Here is a 21,292-nt window from a genome sequence, read left to right as displayed (position 1 = left end):
CACCTGCTATCCCATCTTTAGACCTGTTCAGTAATTGTATTTCCATGTTTATTTTTTGAGTAAGCAGTGTATGAAAATAATTTTGTCATTCAACTCCAGAGTCTTAGGTGGTTTGTATAAACAGCTTGAACATCATATAAATAATGCTTAAAGCCGACACTTAGTGTATATCTAAAACAATACAGTGTGCTTCCTTTTAAAGACCAGGGCTTAAGGCTGTTTTGTAATTTTACTGGATTTGCCTCTGTTGAGGTAGGAAAAGAGCGTTCTGTGATATTCTTCAAAATTCCACTATGGATGGCTTTTGAAGGCATTGCTGCTCCCTCTGTGGAAGGCGTTGCATCTGCCTGGGCTGGGTGTTCAGTAGGAGTGTACACGAGAGAATGTTTTCAACCAGGCAGGATTTTTCTGAGTATTGTGTAAACATGTATAGGTAAAATCAGACAGACACAGTTTCATTATAAGCGTGCAGATTAATGAACATTATAATTATATGTTCATTATAAGAACAACTTTCTTCTCTGTTCCCTTCCTTCTAATCATACAGCCATGAGCGTATTGTGATAGTGCGTGATTAGAACAGCGTCCAAAAATTCTGACCCATCTTTAGATTCAGTGCACTGTGTGGCTCATGCAGAAAGATGCATACACGTGCAAACTGCCTGTGGGTTCGTTAACCTGCATTGCGCCAGGCTCACTGCACCCCTGTGGTGCTGTTGTCTTTTGGGGGGCTTAGCTGCTTGCTTGGGCTGTTGGAAGTTGTGCAGAAGGACGCTGTGTCAATGGCGGAGTGAACGTCTATGCTCTTAACCTGCCTTTCTGCTCTCTTGCTAAACTGATGCTGGACACTAGAAACCAGTATCGTGCTCTTTGGATTTTTTTTTTTTTTTTGGCCTTACTACACAGGGGAAAAAAGGAAACATTCCCAAGCAGACTGTTGGGCTGTAGGGTCAGTTTTTTTGTATCTGAATGCTGATATTTTTTCCTAGGGCTTTGTAGACTGAGGAGGCTTTGTGAATAAACCTTACAAAAATGCCTGGAGATAGGAGGAGGTAACTGCTGGTGGAAATTATTAGGGCCTATTTGTGTAAAATCTGTTTTATTAGAAAAGTGGACCTAATATATGATCTAAGGAGAGGAGGATTTAAGGAGAAAATGCAGTCTCCATCCTGCAGGAATTTTGATTGTAATTTCAGACATACGGGTGGTTCTCTTGACTTAAGTAAAGTAACTCACATGCCTGAGGTTAAGCATGTTTATTTGCAGAATGTGGTTTTGGCATTAAGAAACAGATGCTTTTAATACAGTAAGGAACAATATATGGAATAGGTTAAGTAGCATTTCTGTGCTAGTTGAATTGTATAAGCTTTATGCAATTTGTTTAATTATAGAAATAATAGGACTTAATGTTATTAAGTAGAATGTCTTTTTGCATCTGCTATGAATTAAATCTAAGTGGAAAAATAATCCTGTTAATGATGCTTGGTATTTCTAAGTTACTACGCAGATTTAAAGTACTAGCACTCAAGAGTAGTCTGGCTTTGAAAGTCTGTTTCAAATGTCTCTATAAGCACAATTAATGCTGTACTTGAAGCCTGGATACATGAGCATGCAGTATTGTTTTGAAAGAAAAAAATCTGCAAGTAGTCTGGTATGTCTTGTTTCTTTTGGAGAAGTTAAGTTTTGGACATAGGTGCTGTAAATGTAGTTTCCAAGGACGACAAACCTACCCTGTTACTTGAAGCCAGAATTTTTTTTGGAGAGACAAGTAACAAAAGGATGAATTCTAACATTTCAGCTACTTGATTTGCAGCAGCATCTTTTAAAGCTGAAAAGTAGCAAACTGATGAAATGTAAAATGAAGAAAAAAATAGGGTGCTGACAGCATGCCATTTGCCAAAATATTGACATGTACTCAATAACAGTGATATGTTGTGTTTTGTTGGGGTTTTTTTGCTTTTCTCCCCCTCCCCCCTTGTTTTTTCTTTTGTTTGTTGTTGTTTGGTTGGGTTTTTTTATAAGAAAAATCACTTGAGTATGCCCCAATGTGGAGTGTGATTTAAACACTAAGGACATAATTCACTAAGACTGCTTAGTTCTTAGTTCCAGGCTTCCAAATAGGTTCTTTTCTGCCCTTGTAATATTCATGCATTTCCTTAAGGTTTTTGGTTTTGTGGTTTGTTTTTTTTAAACATTTAAGAGCAAAGATATTCAACTTCTTTTTGTGCTTATTGGCCACTCGGCTTTTTCCTGTACTAGTAAATCATGTGCTGCTATTCCCCCTCCACTATTCCATAACATAGGCATAACAATTCTGTAACGTGTGCAACATAATCTTTAGCATATCTGTAACAAATTCAACACTTCTGGGATGCATTAAGCAACTGCGTATGCATAAAATAAATGTTTCAAGTGCATGCAGTAAATTTGTGTAGTTCCAGCATTGCTGGACTAACTGCATGTGCTTGGTGCAGGTTTTCTGCGTGTGTATTGGAGGCACAGCCATTGTGGGGTGCCAAACCCACTGCACAGGTACAAAATGATTGTTTTGCATATATACAACATATCTGATGTGTGTGGCATCATTTGGGACTTACTGCTTAAGGAAGTTACGGAACGGGGTAGAGGAAGATGTCAACTTACAGAAAGTTGTAGCTACTTTCAGATAGGTTTAAAAATGCTCTACCCCCAGCCCAAGGAACAGCCTTGGTCAGTGAAGTATATACGGTTCACAGGCTGCAGATTGATCAACCCTAATTTAGAGCTCATAGTGCTACCTTGCAGTTAGATAGCACAGATATTTAAACCCAACAAAAATACTGTTGGGGTTCACATGTATGTAGAGAGGTCCAAGCTGTACTGTTTAAAAGGTATAGCACGTGCATAGTACAATTATCCTATGGTCCTATGAATTAAATTTTGTGCTTTAATTGATGAGGTTAAGTATTTATATTCTCTTTTTAAAACTGTACCTGCATTTTAAAACTCACCTCTGGAGGCCATCTTGCAACCCCCCTGCACAAGCAGGGCCACCTAGAGCCGGTTGCCCAGGACCACGTCCAGATGGCTTTTGAGTATCTCTAGGGATGGAGACTCCACAACTTCTTTTGGCAACCTAAAGTGAATTGATAAATCACTTTATCGTTGACAGTTTAGGCATGAAATCAGCGTAATAGAATAATAATGTATCTGTAGTATTTCCCCCTGAAAAATTTCTAATGTAAAAACATAAGTACTGATTGAAAACAGAAGTCTGTCTAGCCTAATATCCTGTCTTCAATAGTTTCTGTAAACAGATGTGTAAGGAAGAACAGGACATTCACATGAATGCTTCCAGTTTTCTGAGCCTTTGGTGTTTTTCAGCTTGAGATCATTCTGAGCCATGTTTGGTTCCTGTTGAACTAGCAAGTGCTAACAAGTTTTTCCTCTGTATTTATCTAATATCCTTTTGAACTTTTAATGTTCTTTGACATGAATATTTTGCACACATGCAAATATCTTTGCATATTCAGTACATTGGCAAGCAGGAAACATTTACTGAATGGAAAACAATCTCCTTTTCTCTGTTTTGAATTACACTCCTCTTAGCTTGAAAACTCTTGTGCCATAGTTATGTCACAAAAGAGAGCAAACAGTCCCTTCCCTTTTCACCTCATTTGAGCTGTTCTGCTGATTTATACCTCCTTGCATATTTTAGTCACTCAGAAACATGCAGTGTATTCTGTAATGCAATTTTCAGAGGTTTTTTGTGGGGGGGAATCTTATTTTAATGTTAAAGTGATAAATTTATTTCAAAACAATGCTGACTAGTTACTTTTTTTTTCTAAAGCCTAAATTGTACAGGTCTGTAATTGAAGATGTCATCAATGATGTCAGAGAAGTTTTTCTGGATGAAGGAGTGGATGAACAAGTTCTTATGGAACTCAAAACAGTAAGTTGCAACTTACAAGTTTTTTTTTTTAATAGACCAATACAGCAGTTGGTTTTCGGGTCTGCTTGCTGTTGTACACAGTAAAACCACTAATTTTTAGTTAGCTAAGCATTGTATTAATCTGCGTATCGGTAGCCCCATATCATTTGAGTTACACTGCTGTATAGAGAGATCTGCTCACCTTGTTTACTTCCCCAATCTGGCATGTCAAAATTGACATAAACTAACGGCAGGCATCTGAATTCACAGTGTTATTTCAGTCCCCGAAATGTTGTATCCTTAAAGAAAGGGGAGAATATTTTTTTTTTTGAGGCAGACAATTCTTAAGGTTTCTCTGCAGGAAAAATAAAATGCCTGCTCTGCTTGATGTTTTTGTCTTTCTGAAGAAGAGGAGTTGCATTGTCGGATGCATTGTCAGATATTTGCACGTATGGTTTTTGGTTTGCACAAGTATTGTTTTTGGGGGGTGGTACGTAATAAATTGCACTGTGTGCATCACACTTTTCTGAAGCTCTCAATCAGAACTGTTTTACATACAGTGGGTTTGAACTGTTACCAAGGGTCCAAAAGAAAGGCAGGATGTTGACCTGAGCTCTAATGCGTCTCCTATGGCTTTCTTCAGATTCTTCCTGAGTAAAAGAAGCCCTTCAAAAGGGAAAAGGCAGGGGGAAAAAAAAAAATGGAAGAAATAAAGTAAAAGGAAACTGGGAAAGTAGGTGCCTGCTTATCTCAGCTGTTGAATAAGGACTTCTTCAGAAAGCCAGACGGCCCGCACTCTCAGTATTTTTGAAGTATCAAAAAAAGGATGGAGTGGGAAAGGAATTTTGAGTTTGGCTAGACAGAAACAGGTGAAGACTTTTTTCCATGAACCCGTGACCTGGCTTGGTGGAAACGGAGTGAGTGCTATAAGAAAAGCACCTTGGTGTTTGTGTCACAGATGTGTTCTGCAAATGATGTCAGAAAAGATTGAATGAGGAAAGAGACAATAAGGAAAACAGAAGTATTGAAGAGGAAGGCTTAGGGAGAGCCCTAAGCAGGATTTGAAATCAGGAGTCCTGGGTGCCTGTAGTCTTTTTGACTCTGATCTATTACGAATACTTGTGTTGCTGTCTTTCTGCAAGAGCTGCTTTTTTTGCATCTGTGGCTTTTCTTGGGAGACATGTCAGCTGACATCAAGAACTGAAGGGCTGGAGAAGCTGAATTTGATACTGTGGTATCAACTGTGTAAATGCTTGTACAGAGGCATTATCTTAGGTATACTGGTAGTTTCTGTTGAAGTGTGTTATGAGGCAGTAGTCTTCAAGCAACTTTATTGAGGAGTTCCAAGAAGAAATGGCTTGAGGAAAGCTGTAATAAAGAATTATTTTTGTGATTAAAGAGGTAAGAAAGAAAGAAGGTAGAGAAGTGAAAACTTGAAGGCTAGCTTAAAGTTACCAGTTTATCTCTATTCATGCTTCTATTAGGGTTGTTACGAATCTTCCACACTTGGAAGAAAGAAAGAATGTTAAAGCTTAATCTTGGACTGACAATTCTTAAGGGATATTTAATTCCTCTTCTTAAAACATTACCTCTGTGGAGTTCTCTCTTCAGTCTGTATTTGCCTAAAGGCTTTTTGGCTAAGTAGACTGCACAAGATAAACAGTGGAAAAAAAAATTTGATTTTGGAGTACTGTCTTTATATTGTTACAAATCCTGTTGAGGAAAAATTGTACACAGAGATTTCTCTTTCCTTTTCCAAACTAGCTGTGGGAGAACAAGCTGATGCAGTCCAAGGCTGTAGATGGCTTCCATTCAGAAGAGCAGCAGCTTTTGTTGCAGGTGCAACAGCAGCAACAGCAGCAGCAGCAACAGCAGCATCATCACCACCACCATCACACACAACCTCAGCCGCAGCAGACTGTGCAGCAGCAGTCTCAGCCACAACAGGTCCTTATTCCAGCGTCTCAGCAAGGTCAGACTTACTCTCTAATCTCTGGCAAAAGACTCTCAGGTTAGACCAACTCCTTAGCATATTCTAAATCCAGGGCAGGATGTTTATATGATGGATAACTTTGTGTCTTTATGTTAAACTTTGTCTCTACTTGCCTCTATTTAATGGGTCAAGAGAGCCGTCTTGGCGAAAAATATCTTGGTATTTGTGTTAGTCATATTCTTCAGAAGATTTTGGAAAAACTGAATTCTTCTCTTGGTCTTCTACTATGTAACTTAAGTTTTCAGAATACATGACTTTCAGATTCTGTCAAAAATCCTTTAGCAGCTCTGTAATTTCAAGCCAATATACATACGCAGTTGGCAATTTAGTCACGAAGTAGTAATGTCATTAGGAGCAAATTAATTTTAAAAATTTGGATGCTAGGACGTGAAAAATACTTGTATAACAGTCTGAGTATATGTAGGAGATGGTTTTTCATGTTAGAACAAGTTTCAAGTGAAAAGCATAATGGCTGAGTGTTTTTGTGGTCTTATTGCACACTGTGTAGGTGTGGATGTTCAAGGTATATTTTAGCTAGCCATAACAGTATTGTTTCTTATAATTAGTGTCTTGTGTATTCTCCATTAATAATTTAAGGGAAACATTTTCACCAATTTCAATTTCATTTGAAAACTAAGATAAATACTACTGGATTTTACTGCATATATGCTGTGTAAACAAATCTGCCACCTGTGAAATGCTTGAGTTGAGTTTTCAGTGTGCTATTAAAATTGTGGCATAAAATATTTATCTGTGGTAGTCAGTCACAGACTTCAGTCTTTTTATCAGATTTCATGGATCAGAACCTATGTTGTCATAGGCACAGAAGAGAGCTATGAGTTGGTTTCCCCACCCCCACCCTCCAAAAAACCCCCTAAAACCCAACCACCATATATTCAAAACAGAAGAGAACTAGTGTGACAAGAACTTGTTGTTGGGGCTTTTTTTCCTTGGTGTGTTTTTTGGGGGTTTTTTGTTTGTTTTGTTTTTTTCTTCTTATAGTACTTTGTATTTTGGCTGGGTATAAATCAGTTTCATCTGTTGGGATAAAATTCATTTTGAGATTAAGACCCCTAAATACACGTGCCTTCAAATGATCCAGGTGTCTCAGCTTAAGTTACAGTCAGCAGAGCCTGGAAAGTCTACTCACCAAGACCTCTAGTGGCCCCTTATGGGAATAGCTGTGACTCCACTGACCAGGTTTCCCTCCACTAATATGGAGGTCCCTGTCCTCCTGTTTGTGTCTTAGGGTAGAATAAGATCCTGCCTACAGTAATACACTTAAAACTGATTTATTGTTGCCCAGTGTTGTGGCTTATGACCAAATGACAGTGTGGAGGCTAAATGAAATTAGGATATCAAAGCACTTTAATCATAGATACGCAGTTTTATGAATTACTTGACTTCCCTGTTCCATGGGGGAGATGATGTAGTAGTTCCTTGCACGACCTGGTGCAGCCCTAGAGAGAGATCAGGACAATCAGCATGGGGATTCCTGCTGTTCTGTGAGTGGTCCTGGCACAGGGTCACGAGATTTCGTTGGGCTCTTTTACCCTCCCTAGGTTCCCTGAAAGTTGGAGAGATGACCTCAGATCTTGGTGCAAGGTTGTGGGGCTTCCCTCCCCAGAATCTTTTCCTGAAACTCTGTTATCCCCAGTATTCTTAAGTGTCCTTGGTTATAGGATTGGATGGAGAATATCTTGTCGATGATTAGTTTGTTCAAAATTGCTCTGTCATTTTCCAATTTACTGTCACTGGTATTAGCACTGGCAACCTGCTTGTTCCATAGACTTGGACACTTTTGCACTTCTAGATGATTAACAGGTTGTTTGCATAGTTTAGCTATCTATTTCCTTTAGCACACCAAAACTGTTTCATTGTTTGGGACATGTGGTTGATCACATTTCATCTGCTTCTGCTACATTAGAAAGATAATGAAAAACATGAGCTTATGCTAACAGCTGTGCTAACTAGACCTAACTCAAGCTAACTGCTGCATCCTGTTAACGTACTCTTCATCTTGCAAAAATCCTTGCTTAAGTCTGTTTTAAGAGTTAACCACTGTCAATTGATGTTTTTGGAGAACTCTCATAGTGGACATCAGCAAGTTAATCAACACTTCACTAACACCTTTAATTTCAGAAATGTGTTTTAAGTCTTGCTTTATGTAGGGTCACAATAGGTAACTGAAGCCCTTGAAATAAGATCTGTAAAGCCGAAGTAGCCATATCGCCTCTCAGAGCTGCTGTTGTATATTGTCTTGAGAGTAAAACTCAGTAAGATCAGAGACTGCTCAGTAGCTGTTTTTGTTATGAAGCTCAGCTGATGTTTGGGTGATGTCCTTTCTAAGTTATTCTGGCTTGGGTGTTATTTTGGGCAGACTGCATAGTTTTCATGAAATGCTATTTTTTTTGTTTCTAGCACCTCAGCAGCAGGTTATTGTGCCAGATTCCAAGCTGATACCGCACATGAATGCATCGGGCATGGTAAGAAAAGCAGAAGTTTATACATGCATACACTGTCATTATGTAAGTTGTTTTGATTAAATAGTAAACACAAGTCTGGTATAAGTCATCAGATGCTTAAAAGTAATTTAGGGGACACTGGTAAAGCTGTCTGTCATCTCTCTGAGTTTTGCTGCTGCACTGACAATCTAGGAACAGTAGTCCAGGACTTTAGTTTTGATAACAAATCTAGGACTTACCTTGATCCTCTGCTTTAAATGTGTTTAACTGAAACTGTTTTTTTAATCGGAAATTGGAGTACTGTTGATATGAATCTGCATGATGATGTGCTTGTTATATACCAACACAACACTATTAACTGATGCAAGCATACTGTATTTGCTAGATGCAGGAAAAAACATTAACTGCTCTGAAACTTAAGCTTATATCAAATGAGAGATTACTTAGCAATTCACATCAGTCTTTTCTGGTCACATTAATTTGATTCACTAATTTTGTAATAGTATATAAAACTGAGTCTGGTCGTTTACCCTTTTCTTGCAGTTTTTATCTCTAGAGGTTAATTTTGGTTATCTTATCTTGCTTTAACGCCCTGGCTTAATTAAAAAAAAAAAAAATTGCTTGCAAAGCGATGAAAACAACAGCTAATACAAGTTAAATATGTGTATTAAGACCAGAATTCATTGCATTCTTACCACTTTTATGGTAAAAGCACATGAAACAGTTTCATGATTGGTCAAAACTGCAGCAGCTTGCTTAGCCTTCACTTCTCCATTACCTGCTGACCTTATTATAGAAAAGAACCTGAACTTCATTAGTCAAACAGTGTGATTTACCCAGAGGCCGAGAGCACATTAACATCTACCTTTTTCTTACATGTTTTACAACCATGTCAATGTGATTTGTAACTTCCCAAGTCCAACAGTTAAACTTTTTTTTTTTGCTATCTCATTCAGTTAGATCTTGATGGGTATTTCAAAAGTGAGTATGCCATGCTTTTAAAACTGCTGCTGTCAAAATGTAATGAAGTGTGTACTGCAGAAGACTACTGTTCAGCAAATAGTTACATAATTGATTTGGAATTATTGTTTGTGTTCATTAGAAACATTTAAGTTGGTACTAAAGAATGGACCTGACAGACCTTGAATATCTTGGAAGGCAGAGAGTAATGAGAGTTTATTCAACTGCCTTTGTCTGGGATGTGAGGATGCAGACAAGCACTTTTCAGTTTTGCTTGGTGATCTCTAATTTTGGCAGTTGTAACTACTATATTGACCAGCCGATATGGGGAGATCATATTTCTTATAAACATGAAGTATGCACTCTACCCAGTAATAAAGTTTAAATCCTTTCAGTAGCAAAGAGTAATAGGCCATGGTTCCTTTATAGTGGGGAAAGGGAGGCTTTTCCATAGGCAGCTGAAGTTAGACCCTTGAAATGGAGAGGCCCCTGGAGAAGTCCATCTCCCTCTGCGAGTTAAGGACGTAATGCAGATTTTTGTGTTTGGAGCTCCCATAATTGTGTTGGAATTCAGTTTCCTTGTAAGTTCAAATCATTACCCATTGAGAGTCTTTGGCTTTCTCTTCTAACCAGCTGTCTTGAGAGGAAAAAATTAGTCATTCTGTGAACAGTCAGTTCACTGTATGCGTATATTCACTCAGAAGAGCTGTGTCATGTGGGACTTGAAATGCAAATCATTTACAGAATGAAGAAAAGTGCAAACCTGATTACTTCTCCTTGTTCTCACAAGACAGGCGAACATGATTGTTCCTTCAGTACCTTATGTTTCTTCAGATTTGTAGGCCTATATCTTTAGCTGTTTTGAAAAAGTGTTAAGTAAAAGTGCCACATGAGCAATGCAGTGTTGTACTCTAGTAGTAGCTCAGCAGAGAAGGCAGAGGAGAATAAAAATCTGCTGAGCTTGCAGATAAACCAAGAAACCACGTGGAGCTGGGTTAAGGTGTGATGCTTAGTGATTGTTGCTTCAGCCTTCTTCCTATTAAGGAAGAAGGAAAATAATTTTTATATGTAGCATAATGTACAGTTGATTAATGCCGGCATTTCAATAGCTGCAGAAACTTGTTTGCAAACATTGTGAACAGCAATAAAAAGGTATATATTTTCAGGCAGCATGTTGTGAGATGAAACACTGGCAATAAAACCTGTGGTTAAAAAGCTTTTCTTGTATTTCAGAGTGCTGCAGCCACTGCAGCTACGTTGGCTCTCCCTGCTGGCGTTACTCCTGTTCAGCAGATACTTACAAATTCAGGTAACTGTCTTAATATTGAGATCAAACAAAAACAAATGGTTTTGAGGGTGCTTGGGAAGGAGAAATTCTGTGTTTTACTCCCGGCTATATATTGTTTAAAGGCAGAACCTGGGCATCCACCCTTACAAGGTGTAGTGCAGTCTCTTCACTAGTGGACTCCTGGACTCTCTTGCTCACTGACTTGCTGGTCTTGCGAACCTTATGGTTCTGACCTACAGTGGTGTGGGTTAGATTCTATGCAGGTTTTTCCCCACTTTTAGAGAAGTGCATGAAGCAAGAAGACAGGCTTTGCTGTCCCTCACCTTAGCGTATTTCTGAGCTTTGTGATGCATGATCTGAGCACAGATACTAGACCGGTTATAAAAAAGAGCAGGATCGCTTCATCTGTGACTTCAGATGAGGAATGTCTTAAGGTTTCTCGTACCTGCTAAGCACACACAGTGGAATTTCTAATTTTGCTGGCAATGCTAATTTTATTTTAGATTTACCATTTTTAAATACTGTCATGCTGTACACTTAGAATATAATTAAATGTTACTTTTATGAACAGCATATCTGATGCTTCATGTACTTTTGTATTATGCTGATTTTATAAGCTTGATTCTAGACCTATTGTGCGTGGAGAGTAAAGGAAGATCTGAGAAAGCTCATTTTCTAGAATCAGTTGCTGCTTTGGCCACAGTAATTCATCTAGTCTGCTCAGAATCACCTGGGACTTAACCTCCTTGCTTTAAACATTTGAATGTTTAATGGATATGTAGTTGGAATAAAATTTAAATGTGTAGCCGTTCCAGAAACTCAAATCTTTCCAATTTTGAAGGAAGCACATCTACGTTTGTCATAGTGTAGAATAATCTGCGGCTTACACTTGTTACTTTTGTTATGGTCATAATTTTTTTCTTCAGTTACAAATACTTATAGTATGTTTTCTTAAACAAGGGGCTAGGGTAGTCCCTTCTTTCAGATATACTTAGTTATTTCCGCAAATAGGGCTTTGCATTTTGTTGTGGAGGGAGAACAGGAAATAAAATCAGTCTTTGGGGGAAACGTATGAAGTTCAGGATTATCTAATTTAATTTCTTCTCCTCCTCCATCTTTCTGATTAGAAACGTAAAAAACTAATGTTGGAATATGTCTTAGCTCTTGCTTTTCAGAGTTGGGGCCATCTCCAAAGGTGTGTGAGTCTTAGACGTATTTTGTGAAGGTATAAAATGATAAAGCTATAGGATAATAAAAGAAAATCGAGTACGCGCATTATGGGAATAGAAAGGAGAGGTGGATAATAAGCGTAAGGATAGATTTTTCAAAAAGGCAACTGCACAATAATATTGCAAAGAAAGTTATGCACAGAGGAATTTCTTGTAATGTGGTAATCGGATGGAAAAGAATCTGTGGAAGGGACATCATCTGACAGGACCCTGGAAATACCACAGTGTTAGCAGTGGATAGAATTTTTGTGGTGTGAATACCTGTATTCCTATTTTGGTATATGTTCATTTGTCTTTCTATCTGTAATATCTATCTTTTGAAACATGAAGTATGTTCATAAGTGGGAGCTAATATTTAAAATACTCTGCTGTGTTAAAGGATTAGACTTTGACTTGCATATGTAAATTTATTTTTGGATTGCATACCTCATGATCATATTTAGATGGTAAACAACTCTATTAGTTCTTTGTTTCTGACACAGCTGCTATAGCATAGTGTCTTTTCACTGGTGAAAGTGAAACATAAATGCTCTTCTTTAATTGTCATTGGTGTTCTTCCAGGAAACAAGCTTCAGATCATTTTAAAGGTGAATTTCTACATTTGATTAATTTGATATTTATTTTATTACAGGCCAGATCCTCCAAGTAGTTAGAACTGCAAATGGAGCTCAGTATATCATTCAGCCACAGCAGCCAGTTGTTCTACAGCAGCAGGTCATACCGCAAATGCAGCCTGGCGGAGTACAAGCACCTGTTATACAGCAGGTAAAAAAAAATTTTTGAATAGGTACACTTGAAAGAAAAAACGTTAGTGATTACTAGAGAGGCTTGCATTTTTGTGAGCAAGTTGAAATAGAACACAAAGTCAGAAATGGTATACTAAAAAAAAAAAAGATATAATTGTGTTAAGTATGTTTTTTAAAAATGAACCATTTTGAAATGTCGTTTTCAATGTCACTTTTATTCTTGCCAAATTCTGACTGGCTGCAGTTTAAAATTTCTTTTGTGCGTCCCCTGATGACAATTATGTTATGTGCATGATCCTAGTCTACATCCTTTTAAAAATGTGTTTATCGGTTAAAATGATTCTGTGTCACATAACATATAGAAGAAAATACTGAAAACAAACACACATACACCCCTTGGTTATTTTAGTAGTGAATACAGTATGTTTTACGAGGATTTTTGTTCAGCTACAAGGTCAACTGTGTGTCCAGACTGCATAAGCATTGAATTTAGCGGTGTCACAGTTTTGCAGTTTAAACATGAATAGCAATTTGTAGAGAGTTTAAAGTTAAATGTTTTATAGAGAAGGTTTAAAAATAATCTTTTCTTGAATTTAAACATTCCTCTGCTGTGGTTGGAACTCGGGTGTGGTGGTAGTGCTAGCGTTTTAGAATGGGAAAGTAGGTTTTCTTAGATTTAGCAATGCAAAATACAGAAAATGAACACCGGGTAGTGAAAGAAGGTATGTTATTGAAGATTAAATTATTTAGCTGTTATAGGTGAAATGTTTGTAACTCTTGTTTCTCTAATTAGTGCAAGTCAGATTGATATGCTTTAATTGTTTTCTGTGTGTAAGTGATGTGGTGGTCTGTTATGTTAGCAGCCACAGTACTTGCAATGATATTCCATCAGGTTTTGGCTCCTATCCCGGGAGGGATTTCCCAGCAGACAGGAGTGATTATTCAGCCTCAGCAGATCCTGTTTACAGGAAATAAGACACAAGTCATACCTACAACAGTGGCTGCCCCTACACCAGCTCAAGCACAGATTCCTGCAGCTGGTCAGCAGCAACCACAACAACAACAGGCACAACCACAAGCACCACTTGTTCTCCAAGTTGATGGAGCAGGGGACACATCTTCTGAAGAAGAAGAGGATGAGGAAGAAGACTATGATGATGATGAAGAGGAAGACAAAGAAAAAGATGGGGGTGAAGATGGCCAAGTTGAAGAGGTAAACCACACTATTTCAGAAGACTGGAGCATGCTTGCGTTTCATTTTAATTGTTTTGCAATATTTGAAAGAAAACTGTATGCTTCAAATAGTATTATATTCCAACAATTTTGAGAATATAACTTTTATCCTTGTACTTCAAGTTTTTTTTATTTCCCATATTGAAGTTGTGGAAACTGTGTGTATTAGTAAAGCACCTTGAAATGCAGCTGGGGAAGGCGGGGGGCACAGCAAAAACTGTTAATTGTTGTGAATGCCCTTTTAAAAACTTCAGCAGTAATATTTCTGATATTATGGAGAGGTCAGCCATAAAATTATGAAACCTTCATAAGCAAACAGAAATAGTCAGCTCCACTTGGGACTAAGTGCATACAAAAGCAAGGTGTTAAGAAGATTGACAAAAAGGAGAGCAAATACTTAGTTCACTGAGGGGACCAATAGATGTGGTCTGACCTGTATCTCACTGATACTCCGTTGCTTTCTGTTATGCTAGAACAAGCCTGAGAACTCAAATTTGATTATAAAGCACCTTCTAGAAACACATCTGACCTTGATTTAATGAAATCGGGAGATAAGAGCAGGAGTGAATAGTCTTCGTAACTTGTTGCATTCTTGACAGTATGTGCTTAATTTAGACTTTGATTTTGCTTGATTTTGGACTTGAGCCAGTGGTTCTTACTAAGTTTTGGTGTGTTGCACCAAAAGCCTTACAAGAATAAGAAAATTAAAAAAAAAAAAAAAAAAAAAAAAAAAAAAAAGGGTGGGCGGGGGGGGAGGGATACTAATAAGCTAAAAGTACTGTTACTTCAGTCTCTGACAGGAAACTTGGTACTCCCTAAATCTATCCCTAAAATGCATTTTGAACTGCCAGATCACTTCCACAGTTCTCTGCAGCCTGTCCAATTATTTTAAGATTCCATTTAAAATGCCAATATGAGGAGCATATGTAGCATTTCACAGTCTGTATCACTCATGCAGTATATGCAGGTAAAAATTCCAATTTTTATCAAGGAATTAAATCAGGTTTTCTATAGTACATCTGCAGTGGTGTCTAACAGTATTTTTCTGTTACAACTTACAGGTTGGGTTCACATCACTTTTCCATTATATTGATCAGCACTGATATCAGTTTGAATGTTTTAATAGTTGCTTTATTAAGTATAGGTCGTCATGCTTAAATATTAAGTGTTCTTTAATAGTGCCTTAATGCTAGCATTCTTGTGGAAATTTTTTTATATGCCAAGACTTTTATTACCAGCATGCCAGAGATCTGTTATTTTTGCTACCTTTGTTCATCAGCAGTTACTTAATGAGCGGACCAGTTCCTTAAAACTTTTGAAGTCACTTAAATATAGCATTACTTCGGAAGGAATTGGGACCTTGAGTACACCTTTTTCTTCTCTCACTAGCATCTCCCCGTTTAGCTTATATATTTGGGAGTGGGTGGGAAGATGAGGATTATACAGAAGACTTCAGAAAAGTTGTTTTGCGTTCATTAGAGGTTGTTTTAACTTTTGAAATGTTTGTTATTTACATGAGATGAAAAAAACCCCTCAAATTTCTGCTGGAACAGTGTTGGCAGAAAGAGGAAGAAAATAAAGTAATTTTTAAGGGACGTGAAAATACATTCTAGAAGGTCTGAAGAAGTTATTTTGTATGTATCTATGCAAGATCATCTTAAAACATCTTTTTTTCCCCTCCTGTAAAAACTTTCTGCATGTGTTGAGGTTTGTTTCTGTTTGTGGTACATCAAACGTGAATAAGTCATGGAGTTTCTGTTTTTAATGGCACATGGGAATGATGTGACTAACGTCGCCTTTCCACTGCTTAGATGCTTTAGAAAAATAAAAATCTGCATAATGATAAATTTTTTGTGAAGACAAATTGCAAGCACCAGAACATTTACAGTAGAGGGGCAAGAATGGTTGTGGTGACAAAAGGCTGCAGTGCCCGGAATCTGGCCTGGACACTGAAGACTAAAATTGGTAAGGACATCATCTCAGGATGGAGGGCAGGAAGGAAGTGTATGTACATCAGCCCTGTGCTGGAAAGCCTAATATTCCCCACCTCAAATGCATTTTAGGTCCTGTAGTTCATAGACAAGACTGTAGCCTCATGTGAATAATCAGAGTAACAGCTCTGATCTTACTAAACAGCATAACTTTTTGCATTTGTTTTTTTCAGGAGCCTCTTAACAGTGAAGATGATGTGAGTGATGAGGAAGGACAAGAACTGTTCGATACAGAAAATGTTGTTGTGTGCCAGTACGATAAGGTAATCTCTACAGAACAGAATCCAAGAATTCTGCTTTCTCTGTTGTTCTTCCTATCAAGTCATAATTTTTAAGTAGCATCTTTGTTACTGTTAAGTACAGGTAGATCTGTAAAGATTATAATGTGAATGGTAATATAGGAATTAGCTATTGTTTGTTCTTAAAACAGGTTTGTGTGACGTGTTTGTACTAAACTTGGTAACGAGTAAAGCTTAGAAAAATTGGGCTGCGTTTTCTTCATCATGTCTTTTTGTGACCTTTAACAAATGGTCAGTCCTCTGGGCCCAGGAGAAGTGAACTATTGTAAGTATGTACATTTGCTGTGGCCATGAATGGAATAAGTAGTCATCATGATTTAGACTTGCGGAAAACTGTTCCTTGATCATTAAAAATATCTCTTCTTGATGATAGAATAGTTATCAGAGGGAGAAGGTTCTTTCTGTGCTGTGCATTCTTTACTGAAATGGCAATGTGGAATGCTTTTGCTTATTTTGCTTTAAATTCTGCTGAACTGTCTTGCCTCCTCTATAATCAGTAATTTCTTCTTGCGTATTTGCCCTGGAATATGCAAGGATTCATCCATGTCTGGAATTGTTTTAAATGTATCTAGAGGATATCAGACACCTTTTTACTGAGGTAGTATGCAGAAAAATTATTCAACGTGGATTTTCTTTCTTTTCCTATGCTAGATTAATTGGACTATGATGACTAAGGATCTTTTTTTAAAGCAGAAAAAAGCTGTAAGCTTGTTGAATAAAAACTTCTACATTGCGAAGAATGGCTTGGTTAGAAAATCATCAGTTATGCCCAGACTATGCTTAGACTTGTCATCAGATTCAACAGCGAATTTAAGACAGAGGATAGTGGTATCAGTATCTACATCCCAGCCATCTGTCTCCTCCAGACTGTAATCCAAAACTGTTAGTTTTGAGGCGGTTCATTAGAATAGTGAGGGACCTCAGAATAGCAGTCAGAAAAGCTTGTTGGGAGCTGCTAAAGCTGAGCAACAGGAAGTACTCTGAAATCCTGACCTTGAAAGTTAAGAATGCGAACTCAGTAGGGAACGGTGTGTATTGTTAACCTCTGATGGTTAACGTGCTCTGAAAGGACTTAATCAGTTATCAAACAATCATCGTTCAGTTTGTCTCTAAAATCACAGGATCACACAGGATCAGCTCAGTTGTTCTGAGCAGTTCCCTCTTGCACAGTGTTGTGCATCAGCTGATGGTGGGTGCCTCTGGAACAACGAGACAAGGGCAAACAGGTAGCGATGCTCACGTAGAGCATTTTACCATCCTTCTGTGAACTGTCTCTTGAGGGACAGATAGTGGCTTTGTATCAAATGGCCAGCAGAGGATTTTTTCCTTAATTTGTCAGAAATTAATTTGATTATTTTTTGAATCCTTGTAAACTTTGTCTTATGACAAGAATTTTCATAAATGGTGTGATGTGTGGAGAATTACCTAGTTTTTAACCCATCGGTTTCACATGATACCTCATAGATCTTTACTTAGAAGAGTGTTTCCTCTTTGCTTTCTTGGTGCCTTTTATGGTATTGCAGATCATCATAACCCTCCTCAGTCATCTCTTTGAAATCAGAGCTATACTTTGCTTGGTTGTTATTTGTACAGCTGTCCAAACATTTGATTATTTTTTCATTCTCCAGATCCGTTTTACTCTTCTGTATCTTATTTGATACAGGTAGATAAGGTTGAGGGAGGATCAGAGCTATTCATAACACAGGTGAACCTTCAATTTATTAGGTGGTGTAGCAATGTTCTGCAATAGTTCATGTGTGCTTTTGACCCCACTGAACACAGAGCTGATGATCTTATGGAAAAGTCTTAGGACATTGGGATCTCATTCCTGACTTGTAATTGTCAACTCAAACCCATCATTTTTCTATCCATGTAAGTTGGAATTGTTTTTTCCATTGTTACTACCTTTATATACATTGAATGCCACCATTGTTTTACTACAAGAGTTAGGGCAGTAATATCGTTCTGCAGCTCTTCAGTAACTGTTCTTTTGTATCATCAGTGATGTTTTGTCATTTTCCAGATGATTAGTGAATTCTTAAACCATGCAGACTCCAGCCAGCACAAATCTCTTCTGGAATGATGTCATTTCACTGTAAAACAGTGTTCTTGCCCTTGTTCTCCCATCTTTATTCAGTTACTTATCTGAGGACCTTCCTCATGGTAGCTCAAATGCTTCTGATGAGGGATTTTTGGTGAATGCCATTTGAAAGGACAAGTAGAGTATATAAGCCAGACCTTTCCTTGTTCATTTATTTGCTGTTGCCGATGACTTTTTAGCTTAAAGTGAGCACAGACCAAACAATAGTACTACTAGTTGATTGAGTGCTATGGTCATATCTGTTCTGGTGCTACTTTACTGTTTGTTTCTACAGCACTAATAGTAGATGATGAGACTTCTTGTCCTTGATGGAAATTGAAAAATTGCAATGGGGTTTCCTTGTTTTTATGCCTTTTGTAAAATTTTCTTAACTTCTTTTAGATTGCCTAATTACACTTTTATGTTTTATCTGCATAAGTTTATCATAATCTTCTCTCTTTTGGACAGCATTTCAGCTTTCTGAAAGATCTTTGCTTGCTTTGAGTATCTTGTTGTCCTGCTGCTTAAGTGTACTGGTGGTCTTTTGCTCCTTCTGATGCCCTTTTTGATAGGTGGCAGGTATTTATCTGCTGTGCTCTGTGCTTACAGTATGTGGGGTTTTTTTTGTTTGTGTGGGTTTTTTGTTTGTGGGTAGGTTTTTTTGGTGTTTTTTTTAGGTTTTTTTGCCAAATTTACTCTTCTAACTTTAGACTGAATTTAGTTCAGTTTCCTTTAGTTTTAAATTAAACATAAGAACATAAATTTAGTTAAACACTCTTTTAGTGGGTTTATTGACTTCTTATTACCCCTGGGAAAATGTTTGTCTTACGTAGTTGCTGTTAGTTCCGGTGATATTTTCTGACTTAAGCCTTGCACACTGTCTTGAACCAAGAAAAGGATTATGCGTTTTGTGGGTTCCTGACTTAACATCTTCATGCAGTAGGACTTGGCTGTATAGTATCTAAAACAACCTTAATGCTACCCATTGATGTTTACTCAGTAGGCATAAGATAATTGAAGTCTTCCAATACTACAACTATTTCTTGTCCTTGTATCTTCTCTGATCTCCTTTACCGCATTGGTCAACCTGCTTCCTGTAGTCAGGTAATATTTGTCTGGGAATGGGCATGAAGAAATAAGTTACTTGTGTATGGAATATTTTTCTAAAGAGAATATGAATAAAACTGTTGTGTTATTCTTTGTCTTATCCTGTGTCAACAGGAATATCTGTTATAACCTGGAGATCCATTATGTCACAGGCTCCCGTAATATGGACTCCCTGGGGAGCAAGAATGTTGTCTTTTTTTTTTAATTTTTTTATTTATTTTTTTTCTTTCTGTCCAGTGTTTCTTGGGTTGTTGCAAATACCTGGACTGATCTCCCAGCTTAATCTTACAAATTTCTTTTAAACAAAGCCTTAAAAGGGACAATATTTTAACTGGGAAGACTATAGGTTAAAGTTGAAGCTTCATGCCATCATCCCCAATACTGGAGATGTTACTTTTCTCACTTGACACTTTTCATGAGAATTGGAATGTAAATCATATACAATGATTCACCATTGAGGAGAAATTATAGAATATAAGACTAATACATATATTCTGTATCAGCTTGTGCATTTTTTACCATAGAGATTTTCAGACTGAAAACCTTGTAAATAATCCCCTTGCCTTTTAACCAAAACTTAACTTTTGGAAACCCAGAGTCAAACTCTAATATTAGAAGTAGAAAGTTGAATAGGCCTGCTATCTATCTATACATAACCTAATCAGACTAGTTTTCATGCAGAATGGAGTTTAGACAAGAGGTGCAAATAATAAAACTTAGTGTTTGACCCTTTCAGGGCTGGTTTAAAACAGTGGTTGAAATGGGGATTTCTGTCTTTCAAGAGGAGTTTCATGGCTGTTGTAATCAAAGATAAGTTAATCAAATTAAAGCAGCACAGGTGGATACATATCTCCTTCCTTTCCAACCACCTCTAAAAATGTGCTGTATGCTTTGGATTTTGGAATGCTTCTGTACTTGCATGGTTTTGTGACAGTTGCTGTCCCTGGTTTAAAAAAGGAAAACAGAAAATACTGCTATATGCATAATTATTTTTTGTTTTTCATAGCTAAATGCAGAATTGATTTTCAAGATATTTGTAGTAATTTAGTAATGTATGTCTAATAGTTATTTTCATTTTTTCTTGCCCTTACAATTTACTTATGCATTGTTACCTATTTCTGATGCAGAGTAATAGTTCAACTTTTTTCCCTGTTTTTAGATTCATAGAAGTAAAAACAAATGGAAATTTCATCTCAAAGATGGCATCATGAATCTTAACGGAAGAGATTATGTATTTTCCAAAGCCATTGGGGACGCAGAATGGTGAAGTTTTAAAAGACAAAACAAAACAAAAAAACTCCCTGTAAAAGGAAAAAAATTCAAAAGCAGGAAAGGTTGATACTTGGACGTATACTCCAATCAAAATGTGTATCTGCACATCAGAAATAAACAATAAACAAAAGTATTGGAACAAAGGTAAAATGTGGCAACAAAGACACTACTTCAGATGAGCAAGCCATGGACTGTAGCAGCTATAGCATTGTCTGGGAGCTGGTTTTGTGTGTTAGGAATACCTTAATTATCAATTCTACATACAGGTACCTACAGCTGGTATTTAGCATGTAAGGCTTTGTCCCACCCCCCACCCCTTCTTCCCTTGATTTAAGACTTTAAAATACTACTTCCACTGATTGAAGGAACTCTTCCCTTTGATAGATTATTAATCTGAAAATGCTTATTGTGTGTACAAATCTTTGCTTTGAACACTTCCTTTTGGTAGTGAGGATGGTCAGAATATTACTTAAACTGTGTGCAAGCTTTGTACAGAAGGGAAAGAATTAAGGTGTTAAATTTTAAATAACTTGTATAAGGAAAATATTTTTAATTCTGATATGCTCATTAATTATTATATCTATTTGTTGTTTTCAATTCAGTTTCCCATAAACAGGTTGTAGTTCCTAGCAGTTACAAAATGGTAAAATGATCATTTATATTTCAAAATTATTTTAATTTCACGTAAGTGATACCTTTTATTTAGGGCTGTATTTTTT

At 37.2% G+C, this 21,292-nt stretch overlaps 1 protein-coding gene across 1 annotated transcript; it reads left to right on the top strand.

The window, feature by feature from the left end:
- Positions 1 to 3,834: 3,834 nt before the first annotated feature.
- On the top strand, positions 3,835 to 21,286 carry GTF2A1 (general transcription factor IIA subunit 1). Its single transcript, XM_009280754.1, has 8 exons — positions 3,835 to 3,931; positions 5,675 to 5,882; positions 8,325 to 8,389; positions 10,562 to 10,637; positions 12,477 to 12,610; positions 13,484 to 13,804; positions 15,989 to 16,078; positions 20,461 to 21,286. Exons 1-8 carry the CDS (start codon positions 3,917 to 3,919, stop codon positions 20,566 to 20,568), a joined length of 1,017 nt encoding a protein of 338 aa, XP_009279029.1. The 5' UTR covers positions 3,835 to 3,916; the 3' UTR covers positions 20,569 to 21,286.
- The last annotated feature ends 6 nt before the right edge of the window (positions 21,287 to 21,292 follow it).

This window comes from Aptenodytes forsteri, unplaced genomic scaffold, assembly GCF_000699145.1.
Source record: "Aptenodytes forsteri isolate BGI_AS27 unplaced genomic scaffold, ASM69914v1 Scaffold193, whole genome shotgun sequence".
In the NCBI taxonomy this organism is placed as follows: Eukaryota; Metazoa; Chordata; class Aves; order Sphenisciformes; family Spheniscidae; genus Aptenodytes; species Aptenodytes forsteri.
This window is presented reverse-complemented; position numbering and strand designations above follow the sequence as displayed.